At 40.5% G+C, this 15,077-nt stretch overlaps 1 protein-coding gene and 1 long non-coding RNA gene across 2 annotated transcripts; one reads left to right on the forward strand and one right to left on the reverse strand.

The window, feature by feature from the left end:
• Positions 1 to 285: 285 nt before the first annotated feature.
• Positions 286 to 2,937, reverse strand: otulina (OTU deubiquitinase with linear linkage specificity a). The gene is made up of 3 exons (XM_023807411.2): positions 2,689 to 2,937; positions 2,316 to 2,437; positions 286 to 1,070 (listed from the first exon to the last, which is right to left on the reverse strand). Exons 1-3 carry the CDS (start codon positions 2,800 to 2,802, stop codon positions 656 to 658), a joined length of 651 nt encoding a protein of 216 aa, XP_023663179.1. The 5' UTR covers positions 2,803 to 2,937; the 3' UTR covers positions 286 to 655.
• LOC140588937 (uncharacterized) lies at positions 2,367 to 6,313 on the forward strand. The gene is made up of 3 exons (XR_011990169.1): positions 2,367 to 2,454; positions 4,468 to 4,577; positions 5,969 to 6,313. It is a non-coding gene; the product is annotated as an uncharacterized lncRNA (long non-coding RNA).
• Positions 6,314 to 15,077: the final 8,764 nt, after the last annotated feature.

Below are 15,077 nucleotides of genomic sequence, written 5' to 3' on the forward strand. Positions count from 1 at the left end.
CCGTCATTTTGGCCTGTGTTCAAAAGCACAAGGAAGAAACAAAGTATTTTAGCCATGCATCTTTGCTGGTAAATAAGTAAACAATTAAATGAATGAATATGGCTTAAAAAAATACACAGCCCCTGTAACAGAGCATAATATCAAAAGTAACTGTCATAAAGCCTATAATGTCTATAATCTTTAGCATAAAAGAATGTAAAAACATCAACAGAATTCCAAAACCTCATTTACTTGTGTAGATTCAGAATGTGAACACATTCTAATTTTTCCTCTCGAAAAGATTAATGCATTATTATTAAAATTATTTATTGCGCAGCTATTTTTACAGCATTAGTGAAACCAGTATTTTACAGCAAGTAACACTCTCTCAATTTAAATAAGGCTCCATGAGCACAGGAACAGCTTTATATAATAATAATAATAATTAAAAAAAAAAACTGAAGGGTGAAACATGTCGGTGTTCCGAAACCCATCCCCTCACCCCCATCTGCCATTGTGGTGAAACTCAAAGCCCTACAATGCAGACAGTCCGCAGTCCTGCTCACTAACATTTCACATAGTTAATATAACAAATGACTCCAATTAAAAATTTGACTGCAGCTGGCACAGATAAAGACATCTGCTTAGCAGACAAATGTGTATGAGCATAACACAACTAAGTACTCATCAACTGCTTTATATGATGGGACAGTTCTTCAGGGAGCCCTAATTCAGCCACCAGTTCCAAGCAGGTCTTCATTAGCTGCCCAAGCCTTTGTTCCAGGCTGAACGTGTCACACGTGGGGTTACGACAGACAGATAGCGAGGAGAAGATTCCCTCCTCTGCACCCTCCTCCCTGGAACAGTCCTTCATAGCACAATCCCCTTCCTCAGATGCACAGTCAGCCCCCCAGACAGCCAGGTCCTCCATATGGTCCGTGACATCCCTCACATTGGCCTGTGGATGGAGCTTGGCCATCTCCATCTCCATGTTCCTCACCATTGCCTCCTCATGCTTCACCACGTCCTGAAGGAGCTGCCTGAGCAACGGAGAGTTCAGATGCTGCTGTTGACACCAGCACTGCATGGCACTGTAGGTATGGAGACAAAGACGGACATGGAATCGGCTATAATACTTAGGTTTCTGCATTTTACATTTTATTTTTACGGCTTGACACCAGCACTGCATGGCACTGTAGGTATGGAGACAAAGACGGACATGGAATCGGCTATAATGCTTAGGTTTCTGCATTTTACATTTTATTTTTACGGCTAATGCTTTTATCCAAATCAATGTACATTTTTGAGAAAGTAAGGTGCTGACTTTCTCAGTTGCACAAGAGCCTAACAATGACCTGGGAGATTCTGATTACAAGGACAGTGTCCTAACCTACTGAGCCACACAGCGCCCCCTATGCTTTATGTGCGAATAAATGCACAGCAGTGCAAGCTGCAAGAAGGGGCTGTTTAAGCCTTTGCATTTCATCACATGGTTGTTTTAAAGAAAAAAAAAAACGGTCATAAAATTAGGTTTTTTCAAATAAACGTACTCCTTACATGCATGTAGTGAATTATTTATTTTTACAAACCTGCTTCCTTGATTGTGCTCAAAAAGAAACATATATAATATACAATAAAATTTAGATAAGACTTTATAGATAAGACTTCATTGATCCCATACTGGGGAAATTTACTTGTTGCAACAGCCAGTAAATAAAAAGGACTAGAAAAGAAACAGACCAAAAAATACTGTAACAAACAATAAATAGTAAAATTAGTGCACACAATTACACATATTGCACAGACCCAAAATACTCATACATACATACACACATACACACATACATACATACATATTGCACTGAGTGATGGAAATATAGTTGTATGCCAATGCAGCGGATATTGCACAATATACAGAATAGTGACATAGATTTAAAGCTATAATATCAGTAACAGTATTTACAAAAGGCAATGCACGTCAGAAAGATGTAAAAGGAGAAAACAGTGCGGCAACAGTATAAAGCAAGAGGGCGTGCACAGGTCACTGGTTCAAGTCTCAGCAGAATAGTAATAGGGGCTCTTAAGGAAGGCCATTAACACCCAGCTCCAGGGACGCTGCATGCCGGCTTACCCTATGCTGTCACCCTCATGCTTGTTTTCACCTGTATGCGTCTCATAGAAAGCAAGATGGAGTAAGCGAAAAGAGAACCTCCCCACGGATATAGTAAAGTATCACCATTCTTCTGTAAAGAGGAATGTTAGCTGCTAGGAGTCTTAATGTAGTACACGGACGGGACCTCATTTAGTACATTTAGTACTGTCTTTCACGTTTTTACCTCAGGATCCCTTTCAGCTGTCCGATGGCGACCATCTTCGCTGCTCCTTCCCTGTAGCCGGCATTAAACCCGTGCTGTAGGGAGGCCTCTTTACCGGCGTCCGCGCCATCTCGGTACCCTTCCTTACGAAAAACCCAAGGTGAGCAACATCAATATCCATGATCGCTTCGGACCATTCTATAAATGTAACTATGTTTATTCATACAACATAACTACCCGTTCAAATATTATCCTCAGATGAAAACGTTATTTTATTACAAAATAAATTTTAAAAGATGATACGCTGTAAAAAACGAACCCTGTGCCGACTGCTATACATTTACAAATTTAACAAAGATGTCCCATCTGACGGAAAAACATGCTACTAATGTACCTTCGCACGCTTCTCCATATTAGTCCTCCACTCTTTATTTTGGAGACTGAGATCATCTTCCTCTTCATCAAACACATCATCCCCACTGCTTGGAACACTCTTCACCCAAGACATCACTCAGTTTAAAGATGTAAACTAGATATAAACTAGAATAAATTCAATAACGGCTTCTTGGGTTATAATTATGGTGGGTATAATCCACAACCCAACCGTCACGCCGGACAGGAAGCCGCATTTTCTGACGTCATAACCGCGCGACAATCTCCCCATTCTTAGGAAGGCGCATGCGCAGTAAACTATATAACTGGACTCGAGTATGTTGCCATCTACAGGACGCAGACAAAACAACGGAAACATCCCGGAGAAAAACTTTAAAAGTAAAAAGCGGAATTACTAATGCAGCTACAAATGTAAATCATATTAGACTGAATGCCGAAAAATTATTATTTGTCAGCTATTAAAATGGCAGCATACACTACCTCGCCAATAGTTATGGACACCCATACCAATTATTGAGTTACCAAAACAGAGTTCAGCTGTTTCAGCCATACCCATTGCTAATAAGTGCGTTATAAGTGTCTAATATGAGGCACATAGGCATGTAATCTCCATAGACAAACACTGGTAATAGACTCTGACTGTGTTATACTGAATAGCTAAGTGACTTTGAACATAACACCATCATAGGATGTTACTGTTGCAGAAAATCAGTTCCTCAGCTGGTGTAAAGCACATCGCCACCGGACTGTGGAGCAGGGGAAACACATTCTCGCGAGTGATGAATCATGCTTCACTATGTGGCAGTCTGACACAAATGTGGCTTTGGTGGATGCCAGGAGAACACTGAGTGACTGAGTGCACAGTAGCAGATGTAAAGTTTGGGGGGCTGGCTAGGGGCTGGCTAATGGTTTACGGCTGGTCTAGGCCCCTTAATCTCTGTGATGGACAATCTTAATTGGTCAGCATGCAGAGACATTCTAGACAATTGTGTGCTTAACAGTTTGGGAAAGGATCTTTCCAGATCCAGCAGGACTGTGCCCCTGTGCGCATAACAAAGAACATAAATTCATGGTTTGTTGGGGTTGGTATAGAAGAACTTAACTGGCCTGCAGACAGCCCTGACCTCAGTCCCACTGAGCACTGGAAATGGAATGATAATGCAAGCCAGGCCTTCTCACCCTACACCAGTGCCCAACATCAGTTTCAGATTCAGATGCTTTATTATCATTGTTGTTTCCACAGAAATGAAATTTTAAAGGTGCATCCTCTCCAGTGTCACATCAAAACAGTAGACACATTAGAAACAATAAAACATCAAATAAATAAACAGACAAACAATAAACAGACCAGCACCTTAAAGTAGTCATACCCCATAGTTTCAAGATATTGCACGTTTCGCCTATTGCACTTGAAAATAGTAGCATTAAAATTAAGCAATGAGTCTAACTTAGTTGTAACCATGAGAGTGAATTGTAAACATGAAGGTACACTAGATCAGATTGTCAGCTTAGCAGCATTTAGCATGGTGATGGCTGAAGGATATAAACAGTTTTTTAGTCTGTTAATTTTGATTAGGCCTGAAAGACCCTGTGGAGCTTTCTTCTGTGCCACTGTGCAGCTGGAGAACCATGCACAGAGACAGTAGGCTAGGATGCTTTCAACTGTGCAACAGTAGAAGGACACCAGCAGTTTCTCAGGGTGCTGTTCAACCTGAGAGCTCTCAGGACATAAAGTTTCTTTTGGGTCTTTTTCACCAGTTCAGCGGTGTGTGTTCCCCAGGTCAGATCTTCCCTGATGGTGACTCTCAAGAAGAGGGAATCTAAGACCTTCTCCACACAGTCCCCGTTGATGATGAGTGGCTGGATGTCTGCTGTCTTCCTAAAATCACGGTACATTTCATGTCTATTTTGGAAAGAATTGCATATTCGTTCTTGTAATGCAGTGACTAAAGTTCAATAAAATTACACCTACTACAAGAGTAACAGATGTGAAGCCATTCTGCTGACTGCTATAATGAAACTTGATGAACTGTGCTTGTTTTTTACTTGACTCAGCTCAAAATTTGTTTTTGCTGTTAACGTGAAGAAAATAAGCAAATTGCCCATTAGATGGCAGCATTGTTCAATTTTAGGCCCAGAATCCCAGGCCCTGATCATTTGATTTTAATTTGCATCTACTTCCATCGCCTGTCCATCCATCCATGAAAATACGTACTTACCCAGGACATGGCCATGGTGATCTAGAGTTAGATTTTTTAAATATGAATTGATTACTTCATTGTTTAGTTAGAAGGTATATTTATGATTGGAAAAAGGGGAATGGGCTTGTTTTGGCATATCAGGTCCTTAAAAAACAAATAATTAGTTTATTGTGCAATATTTTGAAGAAATAATTTGTAACAATAAGCACATCCACTGATATTCAGACATTTGGATTCACTTATTACAATGAATGTTAATAATGGTGTGATTGGTGTCATACTTTTGTGGCAATGCATTTTGTGATTAGTGACTGTGTCACTAGTAATTAGTTCCCAGGCACATAGACATGTAGTAAAATTACAGGTCTGAAATATACTGGGATGATCTTCCCCCACGTCAGCCAGCAAAATGTACTGTGTGCAGCAGTTTCCTATTCAGTGGTTCTCCTGGAATGATTGTGTAGAGCCAGCTAATCGTTCACTGCATCTGAGAACTTTTTAATCCTGATTGAAGACTGATCTTTTCTCCCTGGCTTTTGATTAGTGCAAGTGTCTTTGTTTTAAGGTTTTGTTGTGTTTTTGTTCTAATCCCTATTCATCTTAGTTTGATTTGTTTGATTATTTTGCAGCACATTGATCAACTTTTATTATTTTAATTGTGCTCTACGAATACATTTTGATTTGATTTGAATACATTTTGAATACCTTATCTTGCAATTATCAGCGCAATGGATGCTGACTATGTGTTTGGAAGTATTTGGATGGAACTTAGAAATGATAGGCTAAGGTTTCAGAAAATAACAGAAAAAAGTGAAAGCTGCCTGAGAAAATCACCAAAAGAGTCATTATAACCTGGTATAAATAACTGACAATTGTTATGAATGTTATATATTTTTTATAATTTTGTATAATGTACAGTAACTTGTGTAAAAATAACCTATATGATCAGAAAAATTTTTATTCATACAATTATAATGATTTATTCTCTTGAAACTATAAGTCTAAAGTCTATAAGTTGTGCTTGAGGCAACATAAGTTTACCTATTGGGGCCCATCGGGGGTGGTGGGGCTCCTGAATAGGTTCTTGGAAAACAACCCCCCCCTTCACCAGCAGGTGGAGGCAAATGCACATCTACAGACCAACGACGTCAACTTCACAGCGCCAAAGGTTCCTGCTCAAACCGCTTGTCCAGTTGCTCTCATGCACGATATTCTTTGTTGTTCAATTTTTAGCACTATTTTTGCCTGCCTAGGAAAATATTTACAGAATAAAGTCACATAATGGCTATGTGTGATATACGTAAATGACATTTTAAACGTATTGTATTAATGAAACAATTGATGAATCAGTATAAAGCATTAAAAATGAATCTAATAGAGGTTATATGCTTTTATGTAGTTCTGCATGAAACAACACATGAAGTGTATGAAATGTACAGCAGCGCTTTGGTGATTAATTACCAAGCAGATTTTGATATGAGTAAACAGCAAGTGATAAATTCCAATCTTGTGAGTGGTTTCATGAGTGGGATCCATAACAAATAAATTTGAAGGTGCTTCTGAATTCTGTCATTTTTATGTGTTGTGTGCTTATAAAATAAATTTATCACATAAAGTTAGGACAATTCATTGCTGACGTGAAGTTTAGTATCATACACTATTAAGTTTTTTTTTAAGTATGTATGTATTTACTGAATGATTTGGAAGTAAATGTAAAATAAAACTGGAATATAATAAAATAAAGTATAATTCATAAATACAAAAAGAATAGCTATAAAATGAAATAATTCAATGCTGAGCTGACTAGTATCAAATATGAAATATAATTATTGGTAACACTTTACTTGAAGCAATCTACATAAGGGTGACATGTAACCGTCATAAGAATGACATGACACATGTCATGCACATTAATGACACATTATTGATGTTTATGACTGTTGTCATGCACATGTCATAATGTGTCATTCAGTTCCAAAAACCGAATGACACATTATGACAACAGTCATAATTGCCTAATTATTTAATATTATTTGAAAATACCCTGATTCTTTTCATAATTATGTAGTTAATATTCACAGAATAACACCATATGAACAGAGAAAACTTGGTATAACAAGTTTTGTCAAAAACACAAGTAAATTTGATTTTAATGACACATTATTTACACTACGCTAAAATACGTTTTTTTACCTACTTAGTTTTTTTTACCGCCCTCCTTGTCACAGTCACATCTCTAGTGGGGCCTGAGTGAGCCCCTTAATGCACGATTCAAAGGACAGCAAGATGGAATATGCATCCCAACACAGCTGTACTCATGCTTGTGAAATGGCAAATAAAGCATTATTTTATTTTATTTCCTCTTTCCATCTATCCGTCTTACAGCTGATTATCCTGGTCACGCTCGTGGGGCACAAGGTTGGGGTACACCCTGAATGGGGTGACCGTGTGTACCCTGTGCTGGACTGTACTCTCCAGTTAAAGTGTGAGTTTGGAGCGGGTGAACTTACTGGGGTAAATGTATTCTCTTGAAGGTCCTCTGCGGTAAACTTTGCATTAACAGCTTCTATGGTCAGCACTCTGAGCTCCACTCTGGATGTTTGCAGTGAATCACAATTCATTAAAGGCCCCTGAAACAAAGCAAGATGCATTAATATTTAATTGTGAAATTACTGTTGCAGGTACAAAGGGGCAAATCAAGTGAATCGGACGGTGCTTCTGCCTCATCCCATCAGAACGATGCTATGTGAAGCCCTTTCATGTCTGAGGTTGCCGGGAGATGGGGGCAGTTCTGAAGCGCTTTGTTGTTGGGTGAGAGGCACGGCATCAGGGGGTGCAGGTGCGTCGGTGGGTGGAGTAAGGATGGTCAATGGTCGCATGATGCCCCTGTATGTTTTTAAGTTTTAAAGGTGGCCCAGGCTACCGCATTCACTTGAGCTCGTCAGCCTTTAAAAAGCACAGCACTGTGAGGTCGTTACACAGACAAACGTAAAGCTACTGTCGTCAATAAAACTTAACAAGATCCTCGGGAAATATTACATAGCTTCCAAGTGCTTCAAACTTACACAAAATTAATGTTACTTTATAGAATTAATTATTAACTGCTTACTTAAGCCTTCCGTTTGACTTAATATGTCATTCTTTTCTGAAAAAATCATTCATTTTAAAAGCTGCTGTTAATGATTTATACACACATAGGGCCCATAGTAAATTGCTATAATGATTCTGATGATACTTTTGAATAATCATTGTAAAAATATGATAAAAGTATTATCAGATACCTATACAAATAAATAATATAAAACTGTTATTGAGGTTATGATTGCAAAAGCTAATGTTGAATGTTGTGACTGAAGTATGTTGTTATGTTTTATAATTATAGGTGCAAAAAAATAATGAATTGAACTGATTGTTACAAGCCACATGACACTTGTTTGCCTCAAGATGGCTGCTGTTCACACTTTAAACCCACTTAATGCAGTTCCCAGAATGCTCAGCTGGTAAAGGACCTCACTCTGAGCATAGGCTGTCTCCTATTACCCAGACCGTGGTATGATTCTGAGCCGGGTCATTAGTCGGCCTTGACCAGGGGTGCCGTAACAGTGGGAAATAATTGGCATTGTGCTGCCAGATGGGAGAGTTTGTGTTGACCGCAGTATGTCGGCTGTGTCTCACTCTGTTACTTTCCTAAAAGAATGTCCTTAATCATACAAAGCTGAAAAATATCATTCCTCAGTTGAAACTGGATGATTGCTGTAGCAAATCCAATCAAGTTCTTTGACTTTATCTTTGACTAATCCGTAGAAATTGTTAGTTGTTACATTATCGCTTTTTTAAATTTGGAATTAAAGCGGATCATCTGAATTATGTTGAAGGTTTAAGGATTCACCAGAGGCTTTCTTACTGAGATGACTCTTGACCGAACACTGAATGTGATCAATCTAAAAACACATTTTCTTTGCCTATTCTAAACTTCCTACATTTAAACCATGAAAATACAACAGATGTGAAAATTTTGGAAAAGTTTCTGGATCGTTCTGTCAGCACACTACGGTCCCCTTTACATTCCCACCTTTCTCTGCCAGCTTGACTCAACTGTGCACGTCACTTTATGTGAATGGTCCCGCTCTATTACTCATCCCTTGTTAAAGTTTTAGGAAGGCAATATGTTATTTACGATGACAAACACATTAGTTGTTCATCAATATTGCATCCCTCCTCTCTTCTTTGTGTCTCGGAAAACAATGTCTGCTTTATTTTAAGATTTGCCATATTTCATGCTGTGATTAAAGAAAACACAGGAGAGGCTGAAGTGGAGTGGACAAATGTGTTTTATCTTGATGAAATGCATTTGCAGGAAGCGGTCAACAATAGCCTAGAGAATACTTCAAGCCCCCGCCAGGCTTTGACGCTCTCTGGAAATGGACTGAGTCCAGAGATTCCATTGCCAGCAGCCTGACTTTCCGTCCCTGTTTGAGGAGCAAAACAAACAGGCAGCCCAATCACCTGACACATTTCCATCCAATTTCCACAGCAGAATGTGTTCATTTTCTGCCTAATGGCATGTCATTTTGCAAGAGCCTTTGGTCAAGAATTAATCCTGGAATCAAAACAGATTTTCTGGGGAGCAATCTTCCATCAAGTATTGATTTTTTCACACTCACAGAGCTTGTACTCTCTAATTTAACCTGACAACCGGCGGCACGATGGACTGGGAGCACCTTGGTAACTCACAGAAGGAACTTGCAATGGCCCTCTCCGTTTCTGTTCTCCTCTTCTTGGGGGTGGGGTGAGGTCGGGGGGGGGGGGGGGGGGGCAAGGAAACCTAAAGCAACAATCTTGGTCACTGAACACAGGGCATAAACACCATTCCGACTGTTTACCTCAGCTTCTGTTTTACGGCTGAGTGCCAGCAGGATGAAGGGGGACGAGGAAAGAGGAAGGATGTCGGGGCCATCAGATGTCATTACGGCACTGTTGACATCGCTCCTTCTTTGAATGTTCCCTGTTTTTTTACCCACAAGTAATTTTCCAAGAGATGAAATGCGAAGAGGGCTGCTTTGAGCCTTGTTCACAAGGCCGCAGTGTCCTTACTGGTGTGATATAGAGAAGGTTAACCTTCGAAGCCTCTTTGGTACAGCTGTGTAGCAAATGTAGGAGGAGCCGTACAACTGCAACAAGTCCTAATCCTCTAAACTAAATAAATAATTTGATTACACAGTCCTATTAATATCATTGTCTTCCACAATTGTTTTCATAACTTCATAATTTTCATGAAGATAAAGAAAATATTGGTACCTGCACTGTTTCCCTCAAATCTTGTGACTTTATATTTACACACACACACACACACACGCATACAGACAGACAGACACACACATGCACACACACACACGCACACACAGACAGACAGACACACACACATACTGTACACATACAGACAGACAGACACACACATGCACACACGCACACACAGACAGACAGACACACACACATGCACATACGCATACAGACAGACAGACACACACATGCACACACACACACGGACACACAGACAGACAGAAACACACACATGCACATACACATACAGACAGACAGACACACACACACGCACACACAGACAGACAGACACACACACATGCACATACACATACAGACAGACAGACACACACACACGCACACACAGACAGACAGACACACACACATGCACATACACATACAGACAGACAGACACACACACACGTACACACAGACAGACAGACACACACATGCACACACACACACGCACACACAGACAGACAGAAACACACACATGCACATACACATACAGACAGACAGACACACACACACGCACACACAGACAGACAGACACACACACATGCACATACACATACAGACAGACAGACACACACACACGCACACACAGACAGACAGACACACATGCACATACACATACAGACAGACAGACACACACACGCACAAGCTGGCCCTGCTTTCTCAAAAATGCAGTACAATGCAGATTGAGTACAATGTGGATTGAAAACAATGTGGACTGAGTACAAGGTGAATTGAGCACAATGTGGACTGAATACAATGTGGATTGAACACAATATGGACCGAGCACAATGTGTATTGAGCACAATGTGGTTTGAGTGCGATGTGCACTGAGCACAATGTGGAGTGAGCACAAAGTGGACTGAATACAATGTGGACCGAGTACAATGTAGATTGAACACAAAGTGGACTGAATAGAATGTGGACTGAGTACAACGTGGATTGAACACAATCTGGACTGAGTACAATGTGTATTGAGCAGAATGTGGACTGAGTAAAATGTGGATTGAACACAATATGGACTGAGTACAATATGAATTGAGCACAATGTGGATTGAGTACAACGTGGACTGAGTACAATGTGGATTGAGCACAACAGTAGCTACAGGAACATGGAGAAAGAAGGAGCACAGCACAAGAATGTTGACTGCTATAAATTCCTAATAAGAATTAATAATTTTACTGTGGATAATCATAGGTGTGTTGCAGGTAACATGGAAATTCCTTGGTAATGTGGATTGAGTGCAATGTGGTTTGAATGCAATGTGGATTGAGTGCAATGTGGACTGAGTACAACATGGATTGAGCACATTGTGGACTGAGTACAATGTTGATTGAGTACAATATGGATTAAGTACAATGCACATTGAGCACAATGTAGATTGAGAACAATATGGATTGAGCACAATGTGGATTGTATATTGATGCCTCCAGCTCGACAGCAGCTACAGGGACATGGAGAAAGAAAGAGTGCAGCACAAGAACGTAGACAGCTCATTTATGGAGAACATCAACCTGACTGTGTGTCATTTTAAAGATAAGGAAATTGAATAACGCACCCTAGATAAGAAACAAAGGCTACAACTCTGCATTCCAGCCTCCTCCTGACTGGTAATGAAATGTAACACATGTGGAAGGGTGACATCCAATAATATTCCCAGTCTTTTCCTTTGGGTATTGGGATCATTTTGGAATATCATTCACAACCTGTTTGTTTGCATTTGGAAATGAGAAGCCGCAACCTGTACAAACATTACATGCACGGTGTTGATTAATTATGTCTTAACATGACAATGCTCGTTGACGGCCCTTTGTCAGAAAGCTTAGCAAAGTGATTTGCTTGTCAGTGATTCCCCCGGGGCCTCTTTGGAACCTTAAAGTGGAACAACATGGAAATCTCTTCAGCGAACATTACCATATGACATGAGAATAGAACGTGGAATCGTGGCTTATTATGGTACAGGGTTTTCCTTTTTATGGGTTATGGGTACACAGAAGCAAACATGAAAGAAGAAGCTGTTTTAGCAGATAAAGAGATGAACAAAAAGCACAGCCTGAGGTTGGGGAGGCATGGGGCCAAATTAGCTCACAAGGGCTGGGGATTCTTCACTTATTATGTATTAATTAATACACAATTGAGACCTTAGAGTTAATTAGAGCTATTTGTTGAATTAGCAGATGTGCTTATCCTTAAATAATATGAATGTGAAATGGCCAATCAACTTTATACAAAGGAACATTGCTGAAAGAATAAACAGTAAAATAAAGCCAAGCAATCAATATGTAATTTCTATTGTCTAGTTTTATATCTGTAGGTAACAGAGTAACAGAAACAGGCTGTCTCTGTTAATGTTGACTGTTTGTCACGGTCTAGGTGTGGGGGTGGACTGGTGGCTCTTGGGCTAGGTCTCTGGTTCAAATCCCATGGGTGTCTGGAGTGATTCTACTCTGTTGGACCCTTGAGCAAGGCCCTTAACCTGCAATTGTTTTGTCCTGGGCATGATGTTAATCTACATCCAGCCCTATAAGGAGGTCCTCCAACTTACAGGGAAAAGCTTGGTGGTAGGATTGGGACTTCAGCCACCAGAAACAAACTAACACTGGTCCATTCAGACTGGTGTGGTGCTGAGGTATCACCTGCCACATGGCTGCACTCAGGTTCTCATCTCTGAGGTGGTTTGTCTCTCTCCTCGTCTCAGTGGTAGAGTCAGCAATGTATGAAGTTACATGACTTCATTTTGGAGTTTCCCCCATTGGCTCTTTGGCCATAAATCTGCAATACAAGTTTAAGAAGTATGAATGAGTTTGCAGAAACATATACATTTTGCGTATTACGATTTTTTATTTTTTTTCATTGCCCGAGTGTAACAACCAAAACTTCTGAAGGCAGAAATATTATTTAGGAAAGGGAGAAACTGAGACTGAAAGAAGGCTCACGCAATATGCTAGAATTTTACACAATTTCTGCTGAGATTCTGTAGTTTTGGACACTATTCAGTTGAAGGTTCATGCCTGAAATGGCTAAACTTTCTATGTGCTGCTATGATATTGCAATAGTAAATCAAGGATATAGAATACATTTTATGGTACAAAAGCCGCCCAACCTCATGTCAACCAAAACTCTCCAAGTCGCTCTCACAGTTGACCTTGAACTCAATAATAAGGGCTCAGAACCTCAGAGAGAAAGGACCAAACAGCTAGATAGTGCTTTTGGTAAAATCCACGGTTCAGATGAAGGTTTCATTATGAGTCAATGGCCTATTTATGCATATGGTTATATGTGTAGGTTTGTATTATTTTAGTATTAACTCTGTTACAGTTAGCCTTTGAGATGAGCTGGTAGAAAAGCAGGGACAACCCATTGCAGGGCATAAATAAATCAACCCTTAAGGACTTTTCGTGGCTGGCATAGTTGGTAGCCATATTGCCTTCCATCTATGGAGTTGGGGCTTTGAACCCCACCCCTGTGTGTAGAGTTTGCATGTTCTACCTGTCTTGTGTGGGTTTCCTCTCAGAGATCCAGTTTCCTCCTGCAATCTAGTTAGAAGATGGACTGGTATGATGTTCCAGGGTTCATCTACACTTTGTTCCCTGTACTGCCTGGATAACTTCCAGGTGATTCATTCCTTGATTAGTGATTGTAAAATGGGTGGAAATATTTATGTTTACAGAAGGTTAAGTTTTAACAACATTTTTTTCAAGTGAAACCCAGTTTTCACTTGAAACCCAGTTTACACTTAAAAATGTACATTAAGTATGAAAGCAATATCATTTATTCTGTGTCTACTATAGTGTATTTGCACCACGGGCATAGAAATTTTCGCTGCCTGGGAAAGTGGAATCATCACATGGAGATGGAATCTTCGATGTCATTCTGAAATTCTGGATTCGGAACTGGTATTTTGGTATGGAAACCATCATTGTCATCCTCACTGCATTTTGGCAGAATGCTTTGCAGTCAAGATAGACGCTCCTACAGGATGTAAAGGAATGATTTCTTAGTAGCACGAAACAGCAATTACCATTAAGCTACAGCCTGCTCAGGAAGGTGTTTACTTCCAACTATGGCATGATATCGCACCCCAGAGTATTAGAGGACCCCTTTAAAGCTATAGAGATCTTCAGGCTGCTGTCACATATGCACTTGTGTGTTTGTCGAGAGCAGGCCAGGGGATGTTTTATCTGACTGTATTGCACTTCTCCACTTCTCGTTGCGCATTACTGGAGTGCAGCACCAGGCGTGATGAAAGATGTTTGCAACCTGAGGATGCTGTCTCCTGAGGATGCTATCTACTGAGGATGCTATCTCCTGAGGATGCTATCTCCCGAGGATGCTATCTCCCGAGGATGCTATCTCCCGAGGATCTCCCGAGGATGCTATCTCCCGAGGATCTCCCGAGGATGCTATCTCCCGAGGATGCTATCTCCCGAGGATGCTGTCTCCCGAGGATGCTATCTCCCGAGGATGCTATCTCCCGAGGATGCTATCTCCCGAGGATGCTATCTCCCGAGGATCTCCTGAGGATGCTGTCTCCCGAGGATGCTATCTCCCGAGGATGCTATCTCCCGAGGATGCTATCTCCCGAGGATCTCCTGAGGATGCTGTCTCCCGAGGATGCTATCTCCCGAGGATGCTATCTCCCGAGGATGCTATCTCCTGCCCTGTGCCATTAGGCATTTTGGATTAAGCTGCCCGTTTGCATGCCATGTTGCCGTTTGAAAAGACTGCAGGATATTTCAGTGTTTGTTTGGTCTGATGTCACATTAAAAACCTGCGGCTAAGTTGGAAGTGAATCAGGAATTGGCTGAAGTGAATCAGAAATTGGTTTCCCATGAGGTCGGTGGGGATGGATAA

Source organism: Paramormyrops kingsleyae, chromosome 1, assembly GCF_048594095.1.
Source record: "Paramormyrops kingsleyae isolate MSU_618 chromosome 1, PKINGS_0.4, whole genome shotgun sequence".
In the NCBI taxonomy this organism is placed as follows: domain Eukaryota; kingdom Metazoa; phylum Chordata; class Actinopteri; order Osteoglossiformes; family Mormyridae; genus Paramormyrops; species Paramormyrops kingsleyae.